General features: G+C 49.8%; 1 protein-coding gene across 1 annotated transcript in view; it reads right to left on the bottom strand.

Moving 5' to 3' along the window:
• The window catches only part of SOS1 (SOS Ras/Rac guanine nucleotide exchange factor 1), a 780124-nt gene that overhangs the window by 287743 nt on the left and 465336 nt on the right, over window positions 1-27045 (bottom strand). Inside the window, exon 15 of the mRNA XM_078649204.1 lies at window positions 26238-26357. Coding sequence (XP_078505330.1) covers window positions 26238-26357 — 120 coding nt within the window. The remainder of the gene's footprint in view (window positions 1-26237; window positions 26358-27045) is intronic.

Below are 27045 nucleotides of genomic sequence, written 5' to 3'. Positions count from 1 at the left end.
GTCTTCTTGGAGCGGAGAGAGGCACAAGCGGAACAGTCTTTGGCCTCGTGCTCCGGGGAGAGGCAAAGGTTACACGCTTCATGAAGGTCGGTGTGGGGAAACTTCGACCCACATTGAGGACACTTTTTAAATGGTGTCCTTTCCATGAGCTGGAGTCGAGGCCTAGTTAGGCCTGAAGGCCGTCGACGATGACCGGAATCGACGTTTTTGGTGTTGAAGAGTAGCATCGACAGGAAAAGCGTTCAAAACTTAATTTCTGTAAGTTGGTGAGGATTGCGCGCCGAAGGAAATCGGTTCCAACACGGAGCACTGGAAACACATCCGAGCCTGGTGGCGAAAAAAACAATATGAGGATGGAGCCGATGCCCATGCGCAGTATCATCCATAGGAGGAGTCACCTATCCCGTGACTTCCAAAGACTTTTCTACAACATGACAAACTGCAAACATCTGGGCCCAACACTAGGTGGCCATCTATGCATAGCGTGTAATCTGCAGCTCATATGCCTCGAACATATTGTTCTTTGATATACCATAAGTTGGTATAAGTTCTTTACAGCAGGCATATTACCCCTCTAAGCTACTTTTGATGAGTTAAAACTGCCATAGACAAAACTCCCATCTCTCTCCAGCAAGTACATAAATCTCTGGCGTTAACTTGACACTTTTATTGTTACCTGAAAACTGCTGAATATACAAGAAACTTTGCAGTGCTTGTTAAACTGCTGCACTGCTTAAAAAACGGCCCCCACTAACAAAAGCAACACCGCACCCTTCCAGCCTCCCAGGGAAATGCCCGGTACGGCCAGTCCAACTTTGACCACAACTGTGTCCCAACATCAGACGTATACTGTCATTATAGTTGGACACCTGGATGCCAAGATTACATCAACCACGTTCGGAGGAAGGTAAAAGGTATTCAGCTGATGCCACTCAATCTCCAAGCATGAAAATAGAGAATGAGAAGGCCCTGATATAGAGCTATGCCTCATTGCTGCAACAACATATCCTCCCAGAGGGGCAGCATGAGCAAAGGACAGGTCCTAAAACCCAGGAGTTCTGGATACCATACTTTCCATGCTCAAGGCAGGGCCATTAGGAGGACCTGGGTCCGGTCGGTCCTGATCTTCCTGAGAACTCGAGCCAGGAATGGTATTGGAAGAAAGGAATATAGGAGTGATCAGTTACACTAGAAGCGGAACTGGTTTCTGAGAGAGACACCATGGAAACTCCAGCATGCAGAAGTGCTGACATTGAACATGCGCATCAGGGTGTCAAACAGATCGAGCAAGGCATTAGGCCATCTAAGGGTGTAACTGCCACTGGTGGTCCACTTGAGGCAGATGGCTAAGCTCATCCGCCCTTGAATTTAAAAACACTGCCAGGTGATTGATTACCAGGAAAATTCCTTGATGGTCCAGCCATTTCCAGAGGTGCAGGGTTCATGACTCCATCCTGTTTGTTGCTCTACCGCTTGGTGGTGGTGCGGTCCATTAGCACCTACACGAACCTCCCCTTGATGGACGGAATGAAAGCTTTCAATTGCAAGAAGATGGCCCGCAGCTCCAGAAGGTTGATATAGAGCCGGGCTTCCTCCCAAAGACAAGAGGCCTCTGATCTGCATTTCTTCCAGATGGCTATCCCCACCCAGAAGCAATACATTGGGCAACCATGTCGGCTCTGGGAGGGGAATGGAGAAGGGGGTCTGCCCTTGACCCAACAACGGTTCAGCAACCACCAATGCAAATCTTTTGCAACCACCTCTGAAATATGGAAATGGTCAAAGAGATCCTCTTGATGTTGGGTCCACTGAGACTGCAGATTCCACTGCAGAACGCGTATATATAGGTCTAAAATAGGAAGAAGGCGCTGATCTATGTTCAGCACCAGAAAGAAACAAGCATTTGCAATACCATAGGTCTCGCATTTACACGAGTTGAAGCTATTGGCATAGTAAATGACAATGACTTTTATTTAGGTTTTAAAAACAAAAACTAAAATAAAAAGCATTGTTATTTGCCATGTCAATAGCTCAAAGTTGCTTAAATGCCAGACCTATTGCATTGCAAATGCTTGTTTCTTTCTGGTGCTGAATATATAATGCAGAATTGGTAAATCTGGCAGCAGCATGAAGGACAGCTCATAGGGAGGGCACATCATCTTTATGGAAGCAATGAGATGGGTAAAGCTATATTTAAGTCAGATGATTACCTTGGCCTTAACCAGTTGCGAGAAGGGGGTAACACTCTCTAGATAGACGAGGTGCATTGTCCAACTGAGATCATTCACTGGCTTCATCGATAGGCTGATAGAACTCTGAAGCCTGTGCGGTAAAGGTTCTGTGACAGGAAACATGTTTTAGTATCGAACACAGGGGGAGACACAATCCCTGCTAAATATAATAGCCTTGTGTGAGCTTTGGCAACAGGCTTCAGAGCCGAACCAAAACGCAGAATGCCGACACTATCAAACCTTTTCCTTGACTACATAAACGTTGCAAGTAGATAACATTAAAAATTACGTTTCGACATTAAGAAAAAATATTGGCAATGGCTTTCCTAACCCGCTTGATTCCTCTTGAATTACGCGGCTTCGTTAGGAAGTTAAAAAAGAATCGCATGGCAACCATTATTAGGGACCAGTAATTTGCCCAGAATCCTAGAATGTTAAGCATCCCTGTCGAGACTTAAACCCGGTTGCACCAGCTCCAAGGTCGACCACCCTAGCCATTGGGCCACTTTCTCTCCAATCCATTTAGTGCATTTGGAATCTACTCAAGTCTCAAGCAAGGTTCTTCTGAGAGATTGTCATGTGTGGCGCGCAGCCTAGTGTGCCAGCAACTGGGGGTGCCCTCTTGTGCATACAAACATCAAATATTGTTCCCAGATCCAGGGGGAAGGCACATTTAGTTAATGCCACATTACTTGCGGTGGAAAGCACCACGCATCAAGCCTGTGTTTTCCTAATGCGCTCTATGCGTGTGTCTTAAGTAGTGAGGCCTAAACTGTACGATTACGTAGCCACTGGCAGTACAACGAGGTGAACTCACTGCACTTATCGCCTCGCTTGCCTCCCCAGAGGAGTCGTGTAACTAACAATATGAGCCCTTTACGGCACCTTTTATCGTCCTCGGTCCTGGGTCACACAAACTCAGAAACCCTGAATACACTGCATCCGATCCGTAATAAATGAGTCTCAGAGGGCGCGCGCGCGCGCGCACAAGGATAGCCCGCGTGTCGTAATTATCTGAGGTGGAGTCGTTCTGGTGGCCTAATGTCGCCGAGTGTTTTGTTGCTTGGAGGGCATGTTTGCGTGCCCCTCCTCTCTGGCACAGTTTCTTTGTGCCAGTAATTTGTGCTGTGTATATTCTAGGTTTTGAGTAGACATTTTGTTTCACTTGCAGAGCGCAATGCTTTCTGAAATTAGAAATAGTGTGCATGCTATCAAACCATGGATTTTCCTAGAGCTGCTAACTCAATAGCCTTTCATTCAATTAGCATATCTGCCTGCCATTTGCAGAGGCGAAGCAGACAGGACCGATTTGAGGCTGCGCCGTTCCTGTAGAAACACAGAAGCGAGCTCACAGACTCTGAAACAACTTCGGCGTAAAGAACAAGTTACTTACCTTCGGTAACGATATATCTGTAAGAAACAGTAGTTAGTATTAGATTCCTTACCTTAGAATATCCCCAGGCGTCAGTCTGGATCCGGAAACTTTTGCGTAGCAGTACCCCTGCGCGTCGGTAGGCGTCGTCTGCAGGCGTCCCCTGCGGCTCCGCGTCGTCGGCGTCGTGCGCCGTGATGACGTCGCTGGAGTATATAGACGCCGCCTCCGCGCGCTGACGTCAGTTCTTTGCACACAGCTTTTCCGCGCCAGAACACGCAGAGCCATGTGAGAACCAACACTGGTGCCATTTGAAACTAGGGCCCTGAAAGGGATGTCCTTAACCCTAGGTATCAGTTCGCAGACTAACTACTGTTTCTTACAGATATATCGTTACCGAAGGTAAGTAACTTGTTCATCTGAAAGAAACAGGTTAGTATTAGATTCCTTACCTTAGAATAGATACCCCAGCAATACCAACCCCGGTGGTGGGTCTGCGAACCAATACAACCTACACCAGAAAGTCCTGGAGGACCGAACGGCCAAAGAAGCCATCCCTCCGGACTTGACTGTCCAGGCAGTAGTGCCTCGCAAAGGTGTGCAGCGAGGCCCACGTGGCCGCCTGGCAAATGTCCTGCAAAGGGACTCCCCGGCCCAGGGCAGTAGTAGCCGCCGTGGCCCGAGTGGAATGGGCCCTCAGCCCAACAGGAGGCTCCTTCCGAGCCAAAGAGTAGCATGCTTTGATGCACAGGACGACCCACCGAGAGATGGTCCGTTTCTGTACCGCCCTTCCCTTCTTCTCACCCACGTAGCCAACAAACAGTTGGTCATCCACCCGGAACTGGCGTGTGCGATCCATATAGAATGAAAGCGCACGTTTTGGGTCCAGACGATGGAGCCGCTCTTCATCCTTTGAAGGATGCGGAGGCGGGAAGAAGGAGGGCAAGGTGATGGACTGCCCAATGTGAAAAGCAGAGACTACCTTGGGCAGGAAAGAAGGTCTAGTCCGAAGAACCACCTTATCAGGATGAACAGACAAGAAAGGAGGTTGAATAGAAAGAGCCTGGAGCTCACTCACTCTCCTGGCAGAGGTGATGGCTACCAGGAAGGCCGTCTTTAAGGTGAGAAGACGGAGAGGACAGGAATGAAGGGGCTCAAAGGGAGCGCACATCAGGAAAGTCAAAACCAGGTTCAAGTCCCACTGAGGCATCACGAACGGAGTTGGAGGATACATGTGCGTGATGCCCTTTAAGAATCTTAACACAATAGGGGACTTGAACAAAGATGGCTGATCAGGTAGCCTCAAGAAGGCGGAAAGGGCAGAAAGATAGCCCTTGATAGTGCCCAGAGCAGAGCCCTGCTGGGCAAGGGAAAGGAGGAAGAGGAGAACCTCAGACAGAGGGGCAGAAAGGGGATCCACAGCCTTTGCTGTGCACCATGCCACAAATCTGTTCCACCGGCAGGCGTATACCGACTTTGTGGAGGGACGCCTGGCTGCCAGAATGACATCACAGACTTCAGGAGGCAAGTCAAATGGCCTCAACTGTCGCCGCTCAATCTCCACGCATGGAGGTGGAGACTGGACAGGTTCGGGTGGAGGACCGTCCCCTGCTGCTGCGACAGAAGGTCCTCCTGAAGGGGCAGGCGGATCGAGGGACCGACTGTCATGCTGAGTAGCTCGGGATACCAGTACCTTCGAGCCCAGTCCGGAGCCACAAGGATAACTTGGGCCCGGTCGCGCCTGATCTTCTTCAGCACTCTGGGCAGAAGTGGTATAGGCGGAAAGGCGTACAACAGACCGCAACTCCACTCGCGCCGAAAGGCGTCGCCGAGCGAGTGCCGTCTTGGAAACTCCAACGCGCAGAACTGATGACATTGCGCGTTCTCTTCTGTGGCGAATAGATCTAACCAAGGCTCTCCCCATTGCTGAAAGAGGCCTCTCGCCACATCCGAGTTCAGACGCCATTCGTGATCCACCGAGCACCGACGGCTGAGGTCGTCCGCCCTGGCGTTCAGAGAACCTGCCAGGTGTTGAACCGTCAGAGTCACGCCCTGACGTTCCAGCCATTGCCAGAGGCGCAGAGCCTCTTGGCAAAGGGTCCACGACCCCACACCGCCCTGTTTGTTGCAGTACCACATGGCGGTGGTGTTGTCCGTGAACACCTGCACTACACTCCCGTTGACAAAGGGGAGGAATGCCTTCAGTGCTAGGCGAATCGCCCGCAGCTCCAACATGTTGATATGGAGCCGGGACTCCGCCGGAGACCAGAGGCCTCTGATCTCCGCCTCTCCCAAGTGGCCACCCCAGCCTTGGAGGGACGCGTCCGTCACAACCACGTGCTCCGGTTGGGGAAGGGAGAGGGATCTGCCCCTGACCCAATCGCGGTCCGTAAGCCACCACTGCAACTGTCTCGCAGTGCCCTCCGAGATCAGGACATGGTCGGATAGGTTGCCCTGATGCTGGGCCCACTGAAACTTCAGGTCCCACTGCAGAGCCCGCATCCGCCATCTGGCGTGATGCACCAGAAGGATGCAGGAGGCCATCAGCCCCAGAAGCCGCAGCGTCAACCTGACCGAAACCCGGGATAACGGCTGAAAGATGGGAATCAGAGCCTGAATATCCCGGACCCGCCGTTCCGGAGGATAAACCCGAAACTGCGCCGAGTCGAGAACCGCTCCGATGAAAAGGAGCTTTTGAGAGGGACACAGGTGTGATTTCGGCACATTGATGGAAAACCCCAGCTCGTGCAGGAGGTCTGCCGTCATCTGAAGGTGGTGGACGACTGTCTGGGGCGAGCCCGCCTTCAACAGCCAGTCGTCGAGGTAGGGGAAGACTGAAACCCCTAACCGGCGCAGATGAGCTGCGACCACCGCCATCACTTTCGTGAACACCCGTGGGGCGCTGGTAAGGCCGAATGGGAGCACGATAAACTGAAAGTGCTCGTGGCCTACCGTGAACCGCAGGTAACGCCGGTGGGCCGGCAGGACGGGGATGTGAAAGTACGCATCCTGCAAGTCCAACGCTACCATCCAGTCTTGTGGGTCTAGAGCAGCCAAGACCTGAGCCAAAGTCAACATCTTGAACTTCTCCTTCCGGAGGAAGCCGTTGACGTTCCGTAGATCCAAGATAGGACGCAGGCCTCCCTTGTCCTTCTTGGGTACCAGAAAGTAGTGGGAGTAGCAACCACACCCTACTTCTGGCCCAGGAACGCGCTCGATGGCCCCCTTGGCCAAGAGGGCCGTAACTTCCTCCTGCAGAAGTGTCAAGTGGTCCCCCGACACACGGTGGTTCTGCGGTGGCATGGCTGGAGGAGTGGACTCGAAGGGGAGGGCATAGCCCCTTCGGACAAGCTGCAGCACCCACCTGTCCGATGTTATCGCGCGCCAGCGGGAGTGGTGATGGCGAACCCTGCCACCCACTGGCGTCACGTGAGCCCGAAAGCTCGGACTAGGAAGGCTTGGATGCCGCAGCGGAGGGAGGCGTGGACTGACCACGACGCTGGCCTCTACCGCCACCACGGCGGAAACCACGGGCGCCACCGCGCTGGGGAGCACTCTGCGCCGCGTGGCTGGCAGCACGCGTGGGACCTCCTCTCCCTTGGCCACGAAAGGGCCGAAACGAACCCGTCTGCTGGCGCTGGGTCGAGAGACCCAAGGACTTGGCCGTGACCCTGGAGTCCTTGAAGCGCTCCAGCGCGTGGTCCGCTTTGTCACCAAATAGGCGACTGCCATCAAATGGCATGTCCATAAGTGTATTTTGGACGTCTGGTGAGAAGTTGGCAGATCTCAGCCAGGCATGGCGACGAATCGCCACCGTAGTGGACATGGCCCGTCCCAGTGAGTCCGTGGTGTCCAGACCACAACGGATCGAGTACCGCGCCGCATCCCGGCCTTCAACCAAGGCCCGGGTGAGCTTGTCCCGCACTTCCTGGGGGCATTGCGGCAAACACTCCTCGACCGTATCCCACAGGGAGTGGGTGTAGCGGCCGAAGAGGCACGCGGTGTTACAAGACCGCAGTCCAGCGCTCAAAGAGGAAAACACTTTTTTTCCAAATTGGTCGTACCTCTTTGATTCCCGGTCGGGCGGAGCCGACGGAAATGCGGACTGTGAAGTGGAGGCCTGGATCACCAGACTCTCCGGGGAGGGATGGGTGGACAGGAAGGCAGGGTCGTCCGAGCAGGGACGGTGACGCCTGGCAACGTTCCGGTCAACCGGCGCACCAGAAGCGGGCCTGGACCAGGTGCCCAGAAGGACATCCGTCAGGGCCTCATTAAACGGCAGCAGAGGCTCCTGGGGGCATGACTGCGGTTTAAAAACTTCCGTCAGGATATTCGGTTTGACCTTCGCGACGGGGAGCTCAAGGTGTAAGGCCTTGGCAGCCCTCATCAGGACCACCGAATAGGCAGCACCCGCCTCGGACGCCACAGGGGACGGAGAGACAAACCCAGGGTTGGGCGACTCGTCCAGGCCACTGGCATCACCCAGATCACCTACCCAGTCCACATCGTACTGGCAGGCACGGGATAGAGGGTCCTCAGACCCCTCCCAACCCTCTCCATACTCCTCCTCGTCATACCCATATTCTGGGTCGACGATATAGACATCGGGGTCAACGGGCCCCATCGACGTCGGGTCCGGCGTCGGCCGACGCCGGTCCGGCTCCGAGTCCGGAGTCGGGGAGGAAAGGGGGGTGGCGCCGCGCGGCGTCGGTGCCGGGGACCCGACGCCGGCCGGAGCCGACGGCGGAGTCGCTGCACCACGCGGGGGCGGTACCACGGGTTGGCCCACAGGAACCGACGCCGGAGAGGCCGGGAGACCAGCCGGCGACGAACCAGAGGGAACCAGCGGCGCCGGGGCCGGGGCCACCGGCGGCGCCGGGGCAGGAGCACCCGAACCGCTCGGGCCCCCAGACGGGACCGACGGGCCCGCAGGCGCCGAAGGCCCCGCCGGAGAAGACCTCGCCCTCATAGCAATGAGGAAGGCCTCGATCTCCTCACGCGACGCGCCTTCCCCAGGGACCGACAGGTGTGGGGTAGACGGCGTCGGCGACCCATGCGGGACCGCGGGGGTGGGGTCACCCGAGCCCCCGGCCGCAGCACGCGGGCGTCGGGGGTGCGATGGCGACGCCCCGACTTCTTGTGCTTACCTGACGAGCCGGAGGAATGGTGGCGACTCCCGGAGCGCCCATGGCGGCTCCGCGACCGCTCCCTCGACCGCTCCCTCGACCTCCGACCGGACCGGGACCGCTCTCGACGCGGGGCCGACAACCGGAGCTCGAGAAGCTTGCGGGACCGCTCCCGCCTAGCTTTTCCAGTCAAGGCCCGACAGTCGACGCAGGACTCCACGTCGTGGTCCGCGCCCAGACACCGGAGGCAGAGTCGATGGTGGTCGGTGACCGACATCAGGCGGTCGCACTCGTCACAACTCTTGAAACCGGGCATCCTACCGGCACCGTAAAGATCAATCAAAAAAACTTGGTCAAAAGACCGGAGTACTGCTCTTCGGATCTGCGCTAACTGGCGCGGAAAAAAGAAGAACTGACGTCAGCGCGCGGAGGCGGCGTCTATATACTCCAGCGACGTCATCACGGCGCACGACGCCGACGACGCGGAGCCGCAGGGGACGCCTGCAGACGACGCCTACCGACGCGCAGGGGTACTGCTACGCAAAAGTTTCCGGATCCAGACTGACGCCTGGGGATATTCTAAGGTAAGGAATCTAATACTAACCTGTTTCTTTCAGATAGGTAATATACTGTGACTTGACCACTAATGCTGCTTGCAGTTCTTTACACAGCTTATTTTTATTTATCTTATAGTGACCTGGTTTTGTTCAAAGAATATTCCTTACAGTGTGCAGAAATATCTTATTTATACGGTAGAGAACATGGCTGGAATGTGCTGGCTTGTTTGCTCTACTACTTTCAATTTTAACAAGCTCTCGCCATTACGCAAAAGCAGCAGCTTCTTTATATTTGCATTGTGCTTTCACTTTAAGTTCAGGCGCAATGTAAAAATAAACAAGCGCCCGCCCTTGCCAAAGGCGAGTGAAACAAGCTGTCGCCATTATGCAAATGATAAAAAAGGAAAATGCTACTTACCAGTATGCATCTGTTCTTGGCATGTAGAGCTGCACAGTAGTACACTGTGCATTAGATCGCCACCTGGTGTTGGGCTCGGATGATTGCAGGTTGTTGTTTTCTTGGAAGAAGTCTTTTTTAGTCCCGATAGGTGACTCCTCCCTTGGACAATACTGCGCATGGGCATCGGCTCCATCCTCAGATTGTTTTTCGCCATGATGGGAAATGGAGTCAGTAGAAGTAAAGAAAGAAGGATGACCATGCAAATGCATCTAAGTAAGATGAAAACTGGAACGGATACAAGTCCCGGGGAGGCGGGAGGGCGTGTACTACTCTGCAGCTCTACATGCCAAGAACAGATGCATACTGGTAATTTTCCGTTCGAGGCATATGAGCTGCAGATAGTACACTGTGCATCGATTGTGCAGCAGTATCCCCTCTAGCGGTGGTCACCTGTATCCGTTGCAGTCGTTTGAAAGAGTTTTAAGGACAGCTTGGCCTACTGCAGCTTGCTGCTTGGCTTGCACATCAACAGAATAGTTTTTAGTGAAGGTGTGTGGTGTAGACCATGTTGCTGCCTTGCATATGTCCTCAAGTGGTATATTTCCTAAGAAAGCCATAGAGGCTCCTATTTTGCGAGTGGAGTGCGCTGTAGGAGGAACTGTTAGTGTACGTTTAGCCTTTATATAGCATATTTGTATACACTTTACAATCCACCGTGCAATCCCGCCTTTAGAGATGGGGTTGCCTTTGTGCGGAGAAGAGAAAGCAACAAACAGTTGTTTAGTTTTTCGAAATGATTTAGTCCTGTCGATATAGTAGAGTAGAGCTCTTTTAACATTTAGGGTGTGTAAAGCTACTGAGTCTGGGTTTTGGAAAAACACAGGTAGCTCGACAGACTGATTGAGGTGAAAAGGAGTGACAACTTTTGGGAGAAATTTTGGATTAGACCTAGGAACCACTTTGTTAGGATGTATTTGAAAAAATGGTTCTTGTATAGTGTAAGCTTGTATTTCACTTACTCTTCTGAGAGAGGTGATTGCAAAAAGGAAAGCAGTTTTCCATGTTAGGAATTGCAGCTCGCATCTATGTAGGGGCTCGAAAGGGGGTCCCATAAGTCTGGTAAGGACAACATTTAGATTCCACACAGGAGAAGGAGGCAACCTGGGTGGGATTATCCTTTTCAAGCCTTCCATGAACGCTTTAATCGCGGGAACTCTGAAGAGAGACAGATGTTGCCTGTTCTGTAAATAAGCTGCAATTGCTGCAAGGTGCAGGCGTATGGAAGAATATGCCAAATTAGACCTTTGTAGATGTAGAAGGTAAATGATATTCTGGAAGGAAGCATCCAGGGGGTCAATTTGATTATTTGTGCAATAAATTGCGAATCTTTTCCATTTAGCAGCGTAACACGCTCTGGTAGTGGGTTTCCTGGCTTCTTTAATAATGTCCATACAGTCTGGTGGTAGGTTTAAATAACCAATCTCTAAGACTTCAGGAGCCAGATTGCTAGATTCAGTTGGTGCGGGTCTGGGTGCCTGATTTCGCCATGGTTTTGTGTTAACAGTGATGGAGTGAGCCGCAACTTTTGGTGTGTAACTAGAGAGTTCCAGCAGCGTGGTGAACCACGGTTGGCGGGCCGTGGGAGCTACAAGGATTAGTTTGAGAGACTGTTGTCTGAGCTTGCGCACCACTAATGGAATTAGTGGGAGAGGCGGAAAAGCGTACGCAAATCTGCCTGACCAGTCCATCCATATCCCATTGCCTTCGGACAGTGGGTGTGGAAACCTGGAGGCGAAAGTTGGGCATTTTGCATTTTCGTGGGTGGCAAATAGGTCTATGTGTGGATGACCCCACTGTTGGAAGAATGGTTGAAGAAATTGTGGATGCAATTCCCATTCGTGAATCTGTTGTGACTGCCGACTCAACAGATCTGCTATCTGATTGTGAACTCCTGGAAGGTGTTCCGCTAACAGATGTATGTTTTGAGGAATGGCCCATCTCCAAATGTCTTGTGCGAGCTCGGACAGTTGCAGAGAGTGTCCCCCCCCTGTTTTTGAATATAGTACATGGCTGTCATATTGTCCGTCCAGATGAGGACAGCCTTGCCTTGCACGTGAAGTTGGAAGGACTTGAGTGCTAGGAATATTGCTAGCAGCTCGAGATGGTTGATATGGAGTAGCAGCTGTTGAGCGGTCCATTGACCCGGAGTGGTGTGTTGTAGGAGATGGGCTCCCCATCCTGTGAGGGATGCGTCTGTTGTGAGCACTACTTGTGGAACTGGCTCTAGGAACGGCTGCCCCTTTGTCAGGTCTTTGGTGTTCCACCACTGCAGAGAGCGATGTGTGCGGCTGTCCACCAACACCAGGTCTGTTAGTTGACCGTGAGCTTGGTTCCACTGTCGTGCTAGACACTCTTGTAACGGGTGCATTTGCGTGTGGAACTATGAAGATGCAAGATGCCATCATGCCTAGGAGTTTCATGAACACTCTGGCTGGGAGAGACTGATGGTGTTGAAAAACGGCAACTAAGTTTTGAATGCTCTGTATCCTGGCTGGACTGGGATAAGCTAGAGCTGTAGTCGTGTCTATTGTAGCCCCTAGATACTGATGTACGTGCGAAGGCTCTAGGTGCGACTTGGTGTAGTTTATTGTAAACCCTAAGTTGTGCAACGTTTGGATCGTCTGATGTGTGTGTGTAACACACTGACTGGCCGATTTGGCTTTTATGAGCCAATCGTCTAGATAAGGGAAGACATGGATCTGTTGTCTTCGCAGATGTGCTGCTACGACTGCTAGCCACTTCGTGAATACTCTTGGTGCCGTCGTCACCCCAAATGGAAGGACTGTGAACTGATAGTGTTGTCCTTCCAGTACAAACCTTAGATATTTCCTGTGAGCAGGATGTATAGGGATGTGAAAGTAGGCGTCTTTCAGATCTAGTGTAGCAAGGAAGTCTCCTTGTTGCAGCAGTGGAAGCACTTGTTGCAGAGTGATCATATGAAAATGATCTGATTGTATGTAATGGTTGAGGGGCCTGAGGTCTAGAATCGGTCTCAGGGTCCCGTCTTTCTTGGGAATTAGAAAGTACAGTGAGTAAACCCCCGTCCCTTGTTCCTGTAAAGGAACTAACTGAATCTCACCCTTCTGTAGAAGGGACAGAACCTCTTGCTAAAGCAGAGCTAGATGATCGGTAGACATTGGACGCTGTCTGGGAGGTATGTGTGGAGGGGTTGCTGTAAGTTCTAGGCAGTAGCCATGTTGGATAATCTGTCTTACCCACTTGTCAGTTGCAATGGAGTTCCAGATAGGCAGGAACTGTGTTAGTCTGCCCCCTATAGGAGTGGAATGCTGCGGGGGGAGCGTAGGGAAGTCATTGCTTAGGGGCGGAAGAGGCTCGAGTGTTATTACCTCTACCTCTGCCCTTGGTATTATTGCCTCTGTATCCTCCTCTACAGTAACTCTTGTTGGAGGAGTTTGTGTCTTGAAAGACATGTTAGTGTCTGTTCCAGTTTGTTTGGAGCCGCCTCTGTAAAAGGGGCGACGAAAGGAACCTCAAGCTGGGGTAGACTGTAAGGCCCCCATAGACTTGGCAGTGTGTGTGTCTTTTTTCATTTTTTCAAGGGTAGTGTCTACCTTTGGGGCGAATAATTGGTTTGGATTAAAAGGCTGGTTCAAAATGGTGGTTTGTACTTCTTGTTTCAACCCTGAGAAGCGTAGCCAAGCATGTCTCCTAATAACGACACTGGTATTAATAGCCCTAGATGCTGTGTCTGCGACATCTAGTGCGCATTTGATGGAAGCGTTAGATATTAACTTGCCTTCCTGTATGAGGTCAGTAGCTTGATCTTTGTACTGATCTGGGAGTTGCTCAAGCAATTTCTCCAATTGGTCGTAGTGAGCCCGATCATAACTAGAGAGGAGGGCTTGCGTATTAGCTATGCACCATATATTGGAAGCCTGCGCAGCTATTCTCTTGCCTGACGCATCAATAATTTTGGATTCTTTGTCAGGCGGGGGTGCTTCACCAGAAGTCTGAGAATTGGCCCTTTTACGTGCTTCGACACCACTAAGGAGTCTGGTGGTAGGTGTCCTTTAATATAGACTGGGTCTGAGGGTGCAGGTCAATCCTGGGGTTTAAAATTCTGGTACGCACAGGATCTTTAAAGACCTCAGTAGCATGCTTAACCACTCCTTTGATCAGGGGAAGAATTTGAGCGGATCTCAGACTGCTCAAAAGTATCTAAGAGAAAATCTTCCTCAATGGCCTCAGAATGCATGGATACACCATGGTATGTAGCAGCTCTGTGTATCAGCTGGCCAAACCCAATAGTATCCTCAGGAGGAGAAGGTTTAGATGGGTATGAGGGGGTCCCAGGGACATCAGGTTCATTTGCAGGGTATGGAAAGCCCCACCCAGACGCAGGTTTTGTGTATGGAAAATTCCACGTGCCCTCGCCTACAGGGTATGAAGTGTCTCCTTCCCGTCCCCTCCACCCAAATCATATTCATCATCATTCTGTGGCGAATGTGTTGACAATGGAGATTGTATAGGAGAGGTTTGAGGTGAAATATATGGAGGAGCGGGAGAAGGAGGAGAGACAGGAAAGGAAAAGTGCAGAGTTGAGGTTGCACAGTCCTTTTTAGCAGGAAAAACAGGTGTAGGTGGTGTAGCTGAAGGTCTCTTCTTGAGCGGTGTGGCACCAACATGACCGGTTTTAGGGTCGATGAAGATCTTTTTCTGTTGAGGATCTGGTTGAAAAAGGTCCTCTTGAGCCACGACCTTCTTGGGCGTTGATTTTTTCGGTGCCGGCGTAGGCTGTCTAGTGTCCTTAGCCTTGGAAGGTATTAGAGCGTCCTGTGGCTTAGGTTTCGGCGCCGAAGGCATCGTTTTTGGCTTGGAAGGCATGTTCGAGGGCTTGGAGACCTCAGAATCGGGCTGTGTGTTTTTCGGCACCGTGCGCGGCTTTGGAGCAGGTGTGTCTTTTGGTGTCGGTTTCGGGACCGAAACAGGTTTTCGTTGCGGCACTTCTTTCGGTGTCGGAGCCGAAGGGTGTTTTGGCTTCAGTGCAGACGGAGTCTTGCTTGGTGACTCGACAACGGAAGGCGGAGGAAATTTTTTCGGAGCCGACGGAAGGCTCTTGGTCGGTGTCGAGGCACCGGAAGGCGTGGAAGATTTCTTCAGAGTCGAGCCTGAAGGCGGGACTTTCGAAGTAGATGATCGGTCTAGACTTGGCCCAGCCGGCGGAGTAGCTGACCTTTGCCTTCTGTTTGGGCATATGTGTGGCCGGGGCAGTAGTACTCACGCGCTGACCCGATGGAATGGAGTCGTAAGAGTCATCTGCCTCGGAGACGATCAGGAGATCCGGTGAGTCTTCTTCGGGAACGAGTGGAACCTCGTCGTCGAAGATGTCTTCCGGTGCTGGAGCTGTTCTCCTCATCTCGTGTCGACGGGCCTTCCGGTCTCGGATGGTTTTCTTCGAACGGAAGGAAGCACAGGCTGTGCAGGTCGACTCGTTGTGGTCCGGCGACAGGCAGAGGTTACAAACCTCGTGGTGCTCGCTATGTGGGAACTTTGCTTGACATTTCGGGCATTTTCGGAAAGGAGTCCTTTCCATATGGTGCAGGCCGCACGGCGTCGATAGGCCCAAAGGCCCACTTGGATGACCGGAATGGAAACTTCGTCGTCGCAAGGTGCCGCAGTTTATGTCGAAGGCAGGTAGTATATGTTTTATGAAGTTCTGTGCGTCGAAGTTGCAGAAAAACAGTTTCTGGCCAGAGTGGAGAAACTTTCATCCAAACCCAGTGGCAGAAAAAAACAATCTGAGGATGGAGCCGATGCCCATGCGCAGTATTGTCCAAGGGAGGAGTCACCTATCGGGACTAACAAAGACTTCTTCCAAGAAGAAAACAATCTGCAATCATCCGAACCCAACACCAGGTGGCGATCTAATGCACAGTGTACTATCTTCAGCTCATATGCCTCGAACAAGTGCTTTACCCAGTAATTAAAGCAGACCGTGTCAGGCCGCAAGGAAACGATCCAGTCCAGATGGGCGAGCCCAAAAGGAGACAGTGCGGTAACAAAGAAGCCTCGTTTTCAATGGGAAGCCAGCGTTTAGCATAAACGATGACGCCAGCCAATAGGAATGATGAGCGGGGCTTCAAGACCCCTTCTGGAATCTACCCGATTACATGAAGCCTCACAGATCGAGCAGCGCATGCACGCTACAACGCAGGTCTGCGAGCCCTAAAAATGAATGACAACCATGTCGTACTTTTAGTGCGATACCCTTCCGATAGTCCCTTTGGTCAAATGGGCTTCCACTCCCCGTCCTCCCACTTAGTCAGTCTCTTGGGGGAAGAGTGTGGGGGCAGCAGAAGGTGCAGAGGCATGGTATGGAAGAGCACTGCATATTCCTTCCAAAATATTTGCAGGAACCACATGTCTGATGTTATGATCTGCCCATTCAGCAAGAATCGTCAGATCCTGCCTCCAACCAGGTGGCCACTCCACTAAGGGCAGAGGGCACCATGGCCTCTACTGCTGGGTAGCTTGTTGAGAATGGATTGGCTGACGGTACGGGATGCCTCTGCTGAAGCTACAAAAGACCCAAGAGGGCTAATGCGGCTGGCGAGATGGGGCATATAAGCCAAGGGAGTCCCCAATCTCCTTGAACTACTCTAGAGTGGAATCTGCCTTGTCCCCAAACAGGCGAGTGCCATCAAAGGGGATGCCCATGAGGGACGACTAGACATCGGTTGAAAAACTGGTTGACTGTAGCAAAGCATGGCAGTGAATGAAGACACTAGTGCCACTGGCCAATCCCATGGATCGGTGGTGTTCAAACCACAGCAATTGCAAACCTGGCTGTGTCAAAATAGTACTGTTTAGCCTGGGTAGGGCTGGCTGGAGATCTTCAGGGACACCTGGAGGACTTGAGCCACTGAATTCTAAAGGGTGTTGGTATAGCACCCTAGGAGACGGCTGACATTCACTGATCTAAGAGCCTAGCTGTTGGATGACAAGACTCTTTCCGAACATCTCCAACCCTTTTGACTATCAGGGGAAGTAGTTGGAAATGTGTTTGGGTTTGTTCTACTTGTAGACGCCTGCAATACCAAGCCTTCAGTGGAGGGGCGATGGTATCTTGCTTTCAAGTGTTTGACTGAGGGAGCCAGAGCAAGGTTTGGCCCAAATCCCCAATAAGGTATCCGCAACTGCCCCGTTGAAAGGAAAAGAAGGGCTCAAGGGATGTTTGCCTGGGCAGGAAGAATCCTGTCAGAATATTGGTCTTGACCCCGAGGGTGGGGAGCTGGAGGACAAGGACGTCTGTCGCATAAGCATTACCATGGCGTAATAAGCATTCACTTCAGTGGTAGGACAAAGGGGTGAGAGGAGACCTGATTATGGGGAGGTATAAAGGCCACTAGCATCTTGTAGGTACCCATACGAATTCTATTCGAGGAATGGCTGCTCAATATCACAACCCGTGCCATAATCATTGTCTGAATCCCTTTCGAACAGGGAATGCAGGGTATGTATCACGGGTAAGTATCACTTGTGGAGGCGTGCAGGATGAGTGGAGGAAGTGGCTCCTTGGCACAAGCCGGGAACAGCCTCAGCCAAGGTCAAACTGTCCCCAGAGACGTAGAGGACAATAGGTACCTTTTCTTCCCCCGTCAATGGACTTGGCATCGGCGAAGTAGCCGGCACCGCTGTGGACCGTATGTTGGTGGTGGAGTTGATACTGGAGCCAGAGGCTGCCCCATGATGGGCTCAAAAGGTCTAACTAGCACAGAGGAAGAACCCACCAGTGGTATTCCAGATGGAGGGCCTCTCACCTCCGTGAGGTCCAAAGGCATGGCAGACAGAGACAGCAAGAATCTGAAGTTGGAGCATGGCTTCAAGTAACTTACTGATATGTTTTGGATTTGCAAATCACGCTGGAAACTTGGGTTGTGCCAAAACTATTTCCAGCATAGGCTCTGTCAATGGGCCATGGGAGCAAAATCAAGATATGGTGCCGCTTTGCAGAAGAATGCTACCGACAGGAAGGGGCCGAATTCCACAATGACTTCCAGTGTTTTATTTGTTTAACTTACTCAACGACTTTGATCGAGATAAAGACCTACCTCTAGAATGTTTTCTGTGACTTCGGGATCTGGAACAGGACCGGGCCTGAGAATCTAACTCAAACTGGGCTTGTAACAGTCTTTTGGTGCTTAGCAGTATAGAGATTTACCTCATAGTCTTTTGTGGCCTTGGTGTTTATCAACGCATAATCACCGCAGGCCTTGAGTTGTGATTCTACCCCAAACACAACAGGAAAATATGATGTGTAGGAAAGTGCCCTTTTCTTTGCATGGTTAACCCCCCCCATTTAGCCTGACATCTGATGCAACCAGACTTGATGTTCCCTGGGGTTACCAGGGCCTGTGTTCTTTCCCAAATGTGTACCTTTGTATCCATAATTGACACCTCCCTGGCCACAAGCAAGCCCCTTGTAAAAGGTACCATAGGTACCAAGGGCACTGTGACCAAGGAAGGCGTCTGAGGGCTGCTGTACCTATTGAGCCTCCCTTAGAGGCCCTGCACCTTAACACACACACACTGCCACTGCAGGCTACGTGTTTTGCTGCAGATAAAAGTGAAGAGTCGACAAGGCACACATCCCTGTGTGCCATGCCTGTAATCCACTGCCTAGGCATAGGTAATTCACTCCACTATCAGGGTGCGCTAGTCCGAAGGGGAGGGTACAAAGGAATGAGTCCTGCACCCCTGCAGTGTTTAAGGCCGTTCATAGACATTGTAAGTGTAGCCATGCCATAAAGAATATATGGTCTGGGAGTTGGTCACTACGAACTCCACAGCTCCATAGTGTCCTTTCTGAAAATTGGGAAGTTTTGCAGCAAACTTCTCAGCACATTAAACCCACACTGATGCCAGTGTAGCGATTTAATGTAAAATGCACACAAAGGGCATCTTAGAGATGCCCTCTGAAAATCAACCAGCCCTGGTGTGGTTCCTGAATGGCTGCCCACCATTTGCCTCCACCAGATAGGTTTCTGGACCCGTGGGTAGAGGGCCTCCGCTCCCTGGGTCCATAAACAAAGCCAATCCTGGGCAAAGGTGTCATGGCCCCCCCCCCCGGCATGGGCCGGGTCCACGAAAGGGGAAGCTTTAAAGGCCTGCCGCCTTTGGCTGTCCCTGCCTTTTGCTGCCCCCAGCAATTGGCTTCCACCAGTTCTGACCCCCACTTTGGGTGGGAAAATCTGCGGGAAATCCAAGCTAGGAAAAGAGGTGTGCTCACCTTTGGCAACCCCACCCCTCAGGTGAGGGAGGCATGGCGAAGCACATATCTCAGAACCCTCCATCTTGAAGATGCAGGGATCCTGCCAATTAGGAAGAGGCTCATGCCCCCGCCCACTGAAGGTTTATATAATAGGGGGGTGTACCCACCCCAAGGAAGGGACACAATGGTTTGACTTGCACACCCCTTTAATGCCCCTAAAATTTGTATTTAGGGGCATCCCTGAACCTTGCCTCCTCAGATTCGAGGTAGAAAGAAGATGGACCAAAGAGCCACGCTGACCCAGGAAGACGAGGACACCAACTGACTTGGCCCCTATCCCTACCAGCCTGTCCAGACCACAACCTGCCTACAGCAAAGAAACCAGCGTGTCCAGCAGCAGCATACCCACAGAGCCCGGAGATCCTGTCCTGCACTCAAATAAACTGTCTCCCGTGAGCACTGGACTTGCTCAAATCCAAGACTAACCTTCAGAGTTCGGACTCAATCGACTGATTCTGAACCACTCTGCACCTGGCAGCCACGGCCTGAGGCTGAGTGGCTTAATTCTCCAAAGAGCCCCACCCCCCGGAGATCCTAAGTTGGGATTTGGTGACCCCCTGACCTCCCACAAGCTTTGAAACTAAACCTGCAGGCTTTACTTGAAGGGACCCCCCCGACTGCGACCGAAGGCGGTAAGACAACTGCTCCCTAGACCGAAGCAGTCCGAGAAGTCCGACCGCGTCTGTCTGAATGACACCGACTGCAACCGATCGCAGTCGAGGGAAAACAACGCCTAAGACACCCCATCCCTCGAAGCCTTCACGGCCTTGGGAGGCCCAACCAACTGTGTCTAAGCATCCTCCTAGATCCCAAGTCGCGGGTCACGTCCAAGAAGTCCCCCCTCGACCGAGCCTGCAACTTTCCAAAATGACTGTCTCCCCTGAGAAGCCCAGTGACCCCGATGACCCGGCCTCCTTGGTGCCGCTGGCAATGCAGTTCTTGTGTTGGTCATTGGCCCCTGCACTGCCAACAGCAAACTTAGGAGCTTAGCTCCGACACCCAAGTGGCCTGTTGTCCAGCAGACCTCAACCAAAGGCCCCTTAGCCCCACTGGCAAACTTTGGGCCAGTGCACTCTACACCCGGCCACTCCAGTGCCGCTAGTGGTGCAACTAAAGTGTCCATCTGGATCTTGGTCCTAACCCAGAAACCTCAGCCTCGTAAGTCAAATACTTACCCCAGAGTTCGATAACTATTTTTTCTCCCACAGGGACCCATGGTATGAGATTTTGGGTCTAGAAAGTGTTCTATGTAGAACTGCTAATGTATGGGGAAAAGTGATCACTATTGTAAAATAACCCGAAAGTAATCAAAGAGCAATTATTGTGTAATTTCATCAACTCTGAAAAGCAATATCAACCTGTAACTGTTACAATCACAAGAACAACTGCATTTCCTTGAACAGTCGTGCATGTGCAAGTATTCATTACCTACCTGTACCAAGTCCTGCTTGGTTCTATAATTAAAACATAAGTATAGCTTTTTCATACTTTCCAAATTGGTCTGGAATCGGTCTCTGAGAGTGTGACATCAGCTTTGAATGAGTGAATACAATAAATGCTTAACACACTTTCCTGATAAGCCTAAACTGCTCGACCACACTACCACAAATCTAGATGTTAGTGATTATCTAATTTAGCCTCTGCTATACCTCTGGACCCTGTGTACACTATACCTTACTTTGGTGTAGTATATGCAGAGCCAGCATCCTACAATGAGGATCTGTCACAGACATTTCCTTCAGGGTTTAAAACTTGTCATTTAACGCCTTCCATGCGGCCGCGATTTTGCAGAAGTGCGGCACTTCCGCAAAACGGACGGGGCCGCGTCGGCCATTGGCCGATGGCAGCACCAGCAAGGTAGTGCTGCCGTCGGCCAATTGCCGACGGCAGCATGGAAGGGGTTAGGAAGTGACATTTCTCTTGCACACAGAAGATTTTGGATGAGGTAAAGGTCTCAGACAGACGAGGTAGCTCCGGATCAGGGCGTGGTGGCACTGAAAGAAAAGAATTGACGGAGTGAAACCTCATTTTCGGAGAATAGTGCGGTGCCGAATGGCACCACCTATGGGTGCGCAGAGGTACTGCTGAAAAGTATCCTGATAAAGTCTAACACATCAGGAATATTCAAAAGGGGGGAATTTGCAGCTAGAAGCCTCCATCAGAATGTTAGCATACCATTTGTTGTCTTGAAGGGGCACCATTTCTGGGTAGAGCTAGAAGCTAGCAAAGAGATGGGCCTGCCCATGTGTGTGTCCCATGTACAATGTGTCATTGGAACCAAGGTATACCTGGCTTTGGAGCGCTAACTAGGGTGAAACCGGCCGTAGGTTACTTTTGTTTCGGTACAGGGAGGACCTTGCCTGGCAGTTCGGGCTGGATTGCTCCCCTTGCAGCAGGGTCAAGACTGATTTGCATATGGCTGGCCTAAACTGAGTTGGCATGGTGTGAAAAATAATGATGGACTGGGATATGGACCCAAGTAATTACCAGCTGCTGAGATTAAATGAAGCATTCCATTCATCACTGCTTTATATACACAAGTCTATTGATCCGTTCGCCATACATTATATCGTGGAACCAGGTGCATGGAGAATCTGGGATTCTGTCCTTGAACTATAGGACGTCACCAATTGGACTGGATATTGTGGATGACAACATCCTTCACATCATCCTAAATTAAGGCATTGTAACAAACATCTATGTAGACGCACCTCTAATTAAGAGGATACAAACATTGATTAATTACACAGTTTTAATCAGAGGAACTTACAGAGCTATACCTTCTAGCCAAACTAAGAATTGACTGAAGAAGTCCGAGAGAACAAAACGCGTTAGCTATAGTTCTTAAACGCATTATGAAGGAACTAAAAGAATAGAAGGTTACAATTCTAATGTGTCTAATTACTGTTTTGTACTATGAAACGTAATTTGTCTCAACATTTAAAGTGTTTTTGCAGAACTCTTGCTTGATGTAAAATTATTAGATTCACACGATGTTGGGTGCTCAACATCTGTGCATTTGACAAGTCTACTGAATGTACAGCATGAACTCATTTGTAGGAGGACCTTGAGGAAGAACTCAAACAGGATTTGGGATTGGTTATGGGTATTTGCTAGCTCGCTTGCAGTGGATGGGGAATTTGAGGGAGGTATGTAGTATGGTATCTGGATGGTTAAGTAAAGGGTGATGGCTTCTGGAGGTGGACTGGATGAGTGGAGATGGTGTGTTACTGGATGGGAAGATGATGAGTGAAACTTTCCCTTGGCCACAGCTTTTTTTACAGATGTTCACTTATGCTCTGCCTCATAATTCGCATAATCAGCTTTTACCTGCTCAATGCATTTTTTTTAATTGGGTTTAATTTTTGTCATCATCATCAACTTGTAGCGCGCACAGCTACCCCAAGGGGTTTCCCGGTGCAAAGCGGTCACAGATTTGCTGTCCTACAGTGCAGATTCAGAATAGCTACATTTTCAACATCTTACGGAAGGTAAGAAATTATTTACAGTTACTTAAGTCCGGAAGTAACAAGTTCCACAGCTTAGGACCCAGATAGGCCAAAGAATGCCGCTTCATATGGGTGAATCAAAACCTAAGAACACAGAACAGGGCTTGGGTTGAAGATCTCAATAGTCGAGTAGGCGGGTAGAGATGAAACCAGTTCCTGAATGTAATGAGGTCCCAGGCCAACTTTGACCTTGAACATATAGCAAAGAGCTTGAAATTCAATGTACATGGGCACCTTAAGCTAGTGAAGTTGTTTAAGCAAGTGGGAAACAGAAGCATGTCTGGGTAGGTGATTAAGCATTCTGCCAGTGGTGTTCTGAACAATTTGCAGGGGCTGTATAGATGACTCTGGGCCTAAGTACAGCACGTTGCCATAGTCCAGACAGGAAATAACCAGTGCCTGAATGACAGTCCTCTGTGCCGCTAAAGGAATAAGCCACAGGATCTTTTTCAACCATTTAAGGACTACAAAACAAGTGGGAGTTAACTTAGCTATCTGTGGCTTCATGGAAAGCTTATCAATAAGAATGCCCAGGTTAATAACCTAAGATACAGGAGTGGGAGCGGACCCTAGCAATTCTGGACAGTATCTAGCACCCCCAAAGGGAGCAGTTATTGCCTAAAATTAGGACCTCTGTCTAGTCACTGTTAAGTTTAAGTGAGTTTTGATTCAACCAAGCTGCAGTTTTCATCATACCCAGATGCAATAAAGACGGGTTATGCCTCTGAGCCAAAGACAAGGTGACGATGATCTGGGTATCATTGGCATACGAAAAAAGGGTGAATCCACAACTCTCCATTACGTTTGCCTAAAGGGCTAACATAGATGTTGAACTGTAAGGGGCTTAAAATAGATCCCTGCGGGACACCAGAAGACAAGGCTTGTGTTTGGGACTTCACATTAGATGAAAAAACTTGGAATGTGCGGTTCTTTAAGAAAGAGCTAAGCCACCAAAGGGCCGACTGTTATGCCTATAGACTCCAACCTATGGACGAGGATTCAACCAAGCTGCAGTTTTCATCATACCCAGATGCAATAAAGACGGGTTATGCCTCTGAGCCAAAGACAAGGTGACGATGATCTGGGTATCATTGGCATACGAAAAAAGGGTGAATCCACAACTCTCCATTACGTTTGCCTAAAGGGCTAACATAGATGTTGAACTGTAAGGGGCTTAAAATAGATCCCTGCGGGACACCAGAAGACAAGGCTTGTGTTTGGGACTTCACATTAGATGAAAAAACTTGGAATGTGCGGTTCTTTAAGAAAGAGCTAAGCCACCAAAGGGCCGACTGTTATGCCTATAGACTCCAACCTATGGACGAGGATCGGGTGGGACACCGCGTCGAAAGCCGCGCGCAAGTCCAATAAGATAAGTGTGACAGTGCCTCCCTCATCCAGGTATTGCCTGAGATATTCTGTCACGCCCAGTTAATAACAGAAGCTCTTCATATTAATAATGCAGAGCCAATTGTAGACCAAGCTGGAATTCTAAACCCCTTGAACGCCCTTTGGAAGAACTTTCTTGAATACAACAATACATGTCATTTCCTTCTGGCTTACCATTTTCATATTTTGCCAGCAACCACTGCAGTTGGCCAATCTTGGAAGTATCCCTGTCCCACAGACCCTGGGTATATTTGGCAAGAAAGCAAGTGGCATTCATTGACCTGTACACGAAGAGGCTTGCACAATCAAATCTTCTGCTGAAGAGCGGACAGAGACAGGCTGGATCTCATGGGGCTGGCCTATACCTCCATGCAATCAGACAGTTCTTGGTTGAGGCAGAGGTGGCTTTGTCCCAAGCTGCCTTAATATGATAGAGTAATGTCTCCTTAAAGGGCAGTAAAGGTTGTGACACTGCAGAAACGGTCTGCAGGACCTCGGTATGTTCGACCTGGTTTCTAATGTCAGCACGGACCGCACCAATTCTTCTACCATCTTCCTTAAGACAATATGGTAGGAAGTCTCTTTGGGTAGCTAATCTTGAGGAACACTCCATCTAAGTCTTAAGGGATGGGCTAGTCCACCAGCATTCTGTGATACCAGGTAATAAGCATTGTCTGAATATAGAGGGGGCAGCTGGGTGGCTGTCTCCCAATAGTGATCATAATAAAGAGACATTCCTTCCAGAACTCAATGTGGTCGAAGTCAGAACCAAAAATGTCGTCCCAGGCCTGCCATTAATGCTTGTTCAGACTGAGACTCCTCTATACCTGGCCTTCTTGGCTATCTTTTATCTAGCTCCATGACCAAAAGTAGGACCGTCTAGGTTTTTTGAAGGACAAGACTTCAGATACGACCGGTGTCAAGCTTGTTGCTCGTCATGCGCATGGGCCATTAAGAGCTTGGTCACCTGCTCCTTAACAGCCTTGGTGTTCATGAGGCTGCATTTGCCTGACTTAGTCATGCTTTGGCCCCAGGAAACAGAGGCACACCTCATAGGTGTTGGAAATTGAAATTAGTTCATCGCAGGCGCGGCAAAGCGCAAAGCCTGTGGAGGGAGTCATCCATAAGCACTAAGCATATCTTTTGTAAGTTTTGAGAATATCAGTGCGTTCGGGGGGTGTTGTTTAACTCCAGTAACATTACAAAAGCGCCACTTCTGGAGTCTGATCTATTTTCCGGAAGTGGACAGCTCTGGCAAAAGTTTTCTGATCCAGTCTGGTGCCTGGAGATATTTAGAAGGTGACTATCCAATCTCTGACAAGGCAGTAGTGTAGCGAATGAACATTAGAAAGGCTGAGGCAAAGAAAATCTAAAGGATAGCAGGAGCTATGGTGTGCATGTTAGGAGACAGATTAGAGGGTAGTTAAAGTCATGGTGGCAAGTCTTCAACTAAGTTAGAAGAAAAATAAATTACCACGGAGCCAACCTGAAAGAGTACACAACATTAAGCAGTAACAATTGCAGGATAAAAGTGGATTTTGCGAGTGTTTGCAAAAAAAAAAAATCCTGGGGAAAATAATAAGAATGCTTGTTTGAGGGTCAAGGGGAAAGTATGAGATGGGTTTAACAGTGAGTTTAATAATCTGTTTTACACAGTACAGATTTTGGCGGAGATAAATTATGTTTTTGTGGATTCAGAGCCATGTTCATCCACATTTGTAGTAGAGAATGTGGAGCACAACAAAGCATGCAAGGGTTTTACAATATCAATAAAATGAATTTTGAATCTTAAGGAGAAAAAGTTATTTGATTGTTTTCGGAGTGAGTATAAATGTGGGTAGTTCCATGGCGAATGGGATGCTTCTTCTGGAGGTGCAGAGGAGGAATACAAGTTGTCTTCTGGTACACCATAAACACGGCGGTCTGAACCTATACCCAACTCTGTGACGGACAGGAACTAATGTGAGCAGATTATTTGAGTTCTGAAGGGGCGGTAAAAAACTTAAGGAGGAGTAAAGGAAATTGTAAATAAGACAAGAAAAACTTGTGGCAGCAAACCGGATCAGGCCTAGACTGTTAGATAAGAATCAACAGCACGTTATGAAAATCAACCATTCAGTAAGGTTGTGAGGAAAAATATGTAGCAGTGAAATGTATGCTTGGATACAAGGGAATGTCTATCCTATTCTATGCTGGTGCTGTATTCATCCTAAAAAGGGTATCTTTTATCGCCATACACATATGAAAAGGAGCAAGACAAAATATACTGCATCTAAAACGATCATAAGACTTCAAACTTACTTTTCAAGCCATAAGGTGAGATTGGTAGTGTGTCGTATCATTTTGAGAAGATTTGGGGAGTTAGATTCTTTGTCTTCCTTTGTCCAGACACTTCCTACCAACTCAGAGGACTGCACAGCTCTAAAAAATAAATGAGTGAACATCAAGTTAAAAAAAATCCAATAATGTGTTCAGTTTAGTCATTTGAATCTTTAAACAGCCTAAAGAAATATGAATGTAATTCCCAACATAATGGTACTCCACTTCCCTGGACTACCCGCACCACCTTCAGAACCAGCTTAAATATTTATAAAGTCATCACAACCAGAACCTATGCTTATCTTGCAGACAACTCTGGTGGATCTTGGCACATCTGCAGCCAGGACATTGTCAGAGAATCTGCCTAAATGTAAAAAAAAAAAACCCAAGGCTGAAGGCCGTTTCCGTCTATGCACTAAGAATTTAGAAAAACATCCCTGTGTCCATCAGGACCATGGCAAAGCTGCTGCAGTATAGGAAATATCCAAAGACCCACCTCTTTAAGAACATTACATCAAAATGCATTACCAGTTCACAACCCATCTACCTCTTAACACTTTTTGACTTTATGCTGGTCTTTGGCCTCATACAACACCTGTCTGCCTTTTGGCCAGGTTCAAGCTACAGAAGAACATGTTAGTTACCTTTGGTAACGCTTTTTATGGCAGATGCAGTATCTGCCGGCGGATTCCTCACCTTTTGAATTACTCCAACGTGCAGCATTCCACTGAAACATTTTTCCTCAGCTCTCCCACGTGGATGTCACAATGGAACAGCTCCGCATGTGACT

Source organism: Lissotriton helveticus, chromosome 6 (assembly GCF_964261635.1).
Source record: "Lissotriton helveticus chromosome 6, aLisHel1.1, whole genome shotgun sequence".
NCBI classification, from domain to species: domain Eukaryota; kingdom Metazoa; phylum Chordata; class Amphibia; order Caudata; family Salamandridae; genus Lissotriton; species Lissotriton helveticus.
This window is presented reverse-complemented; position numbering and strand designations above follow the sequence as displayed.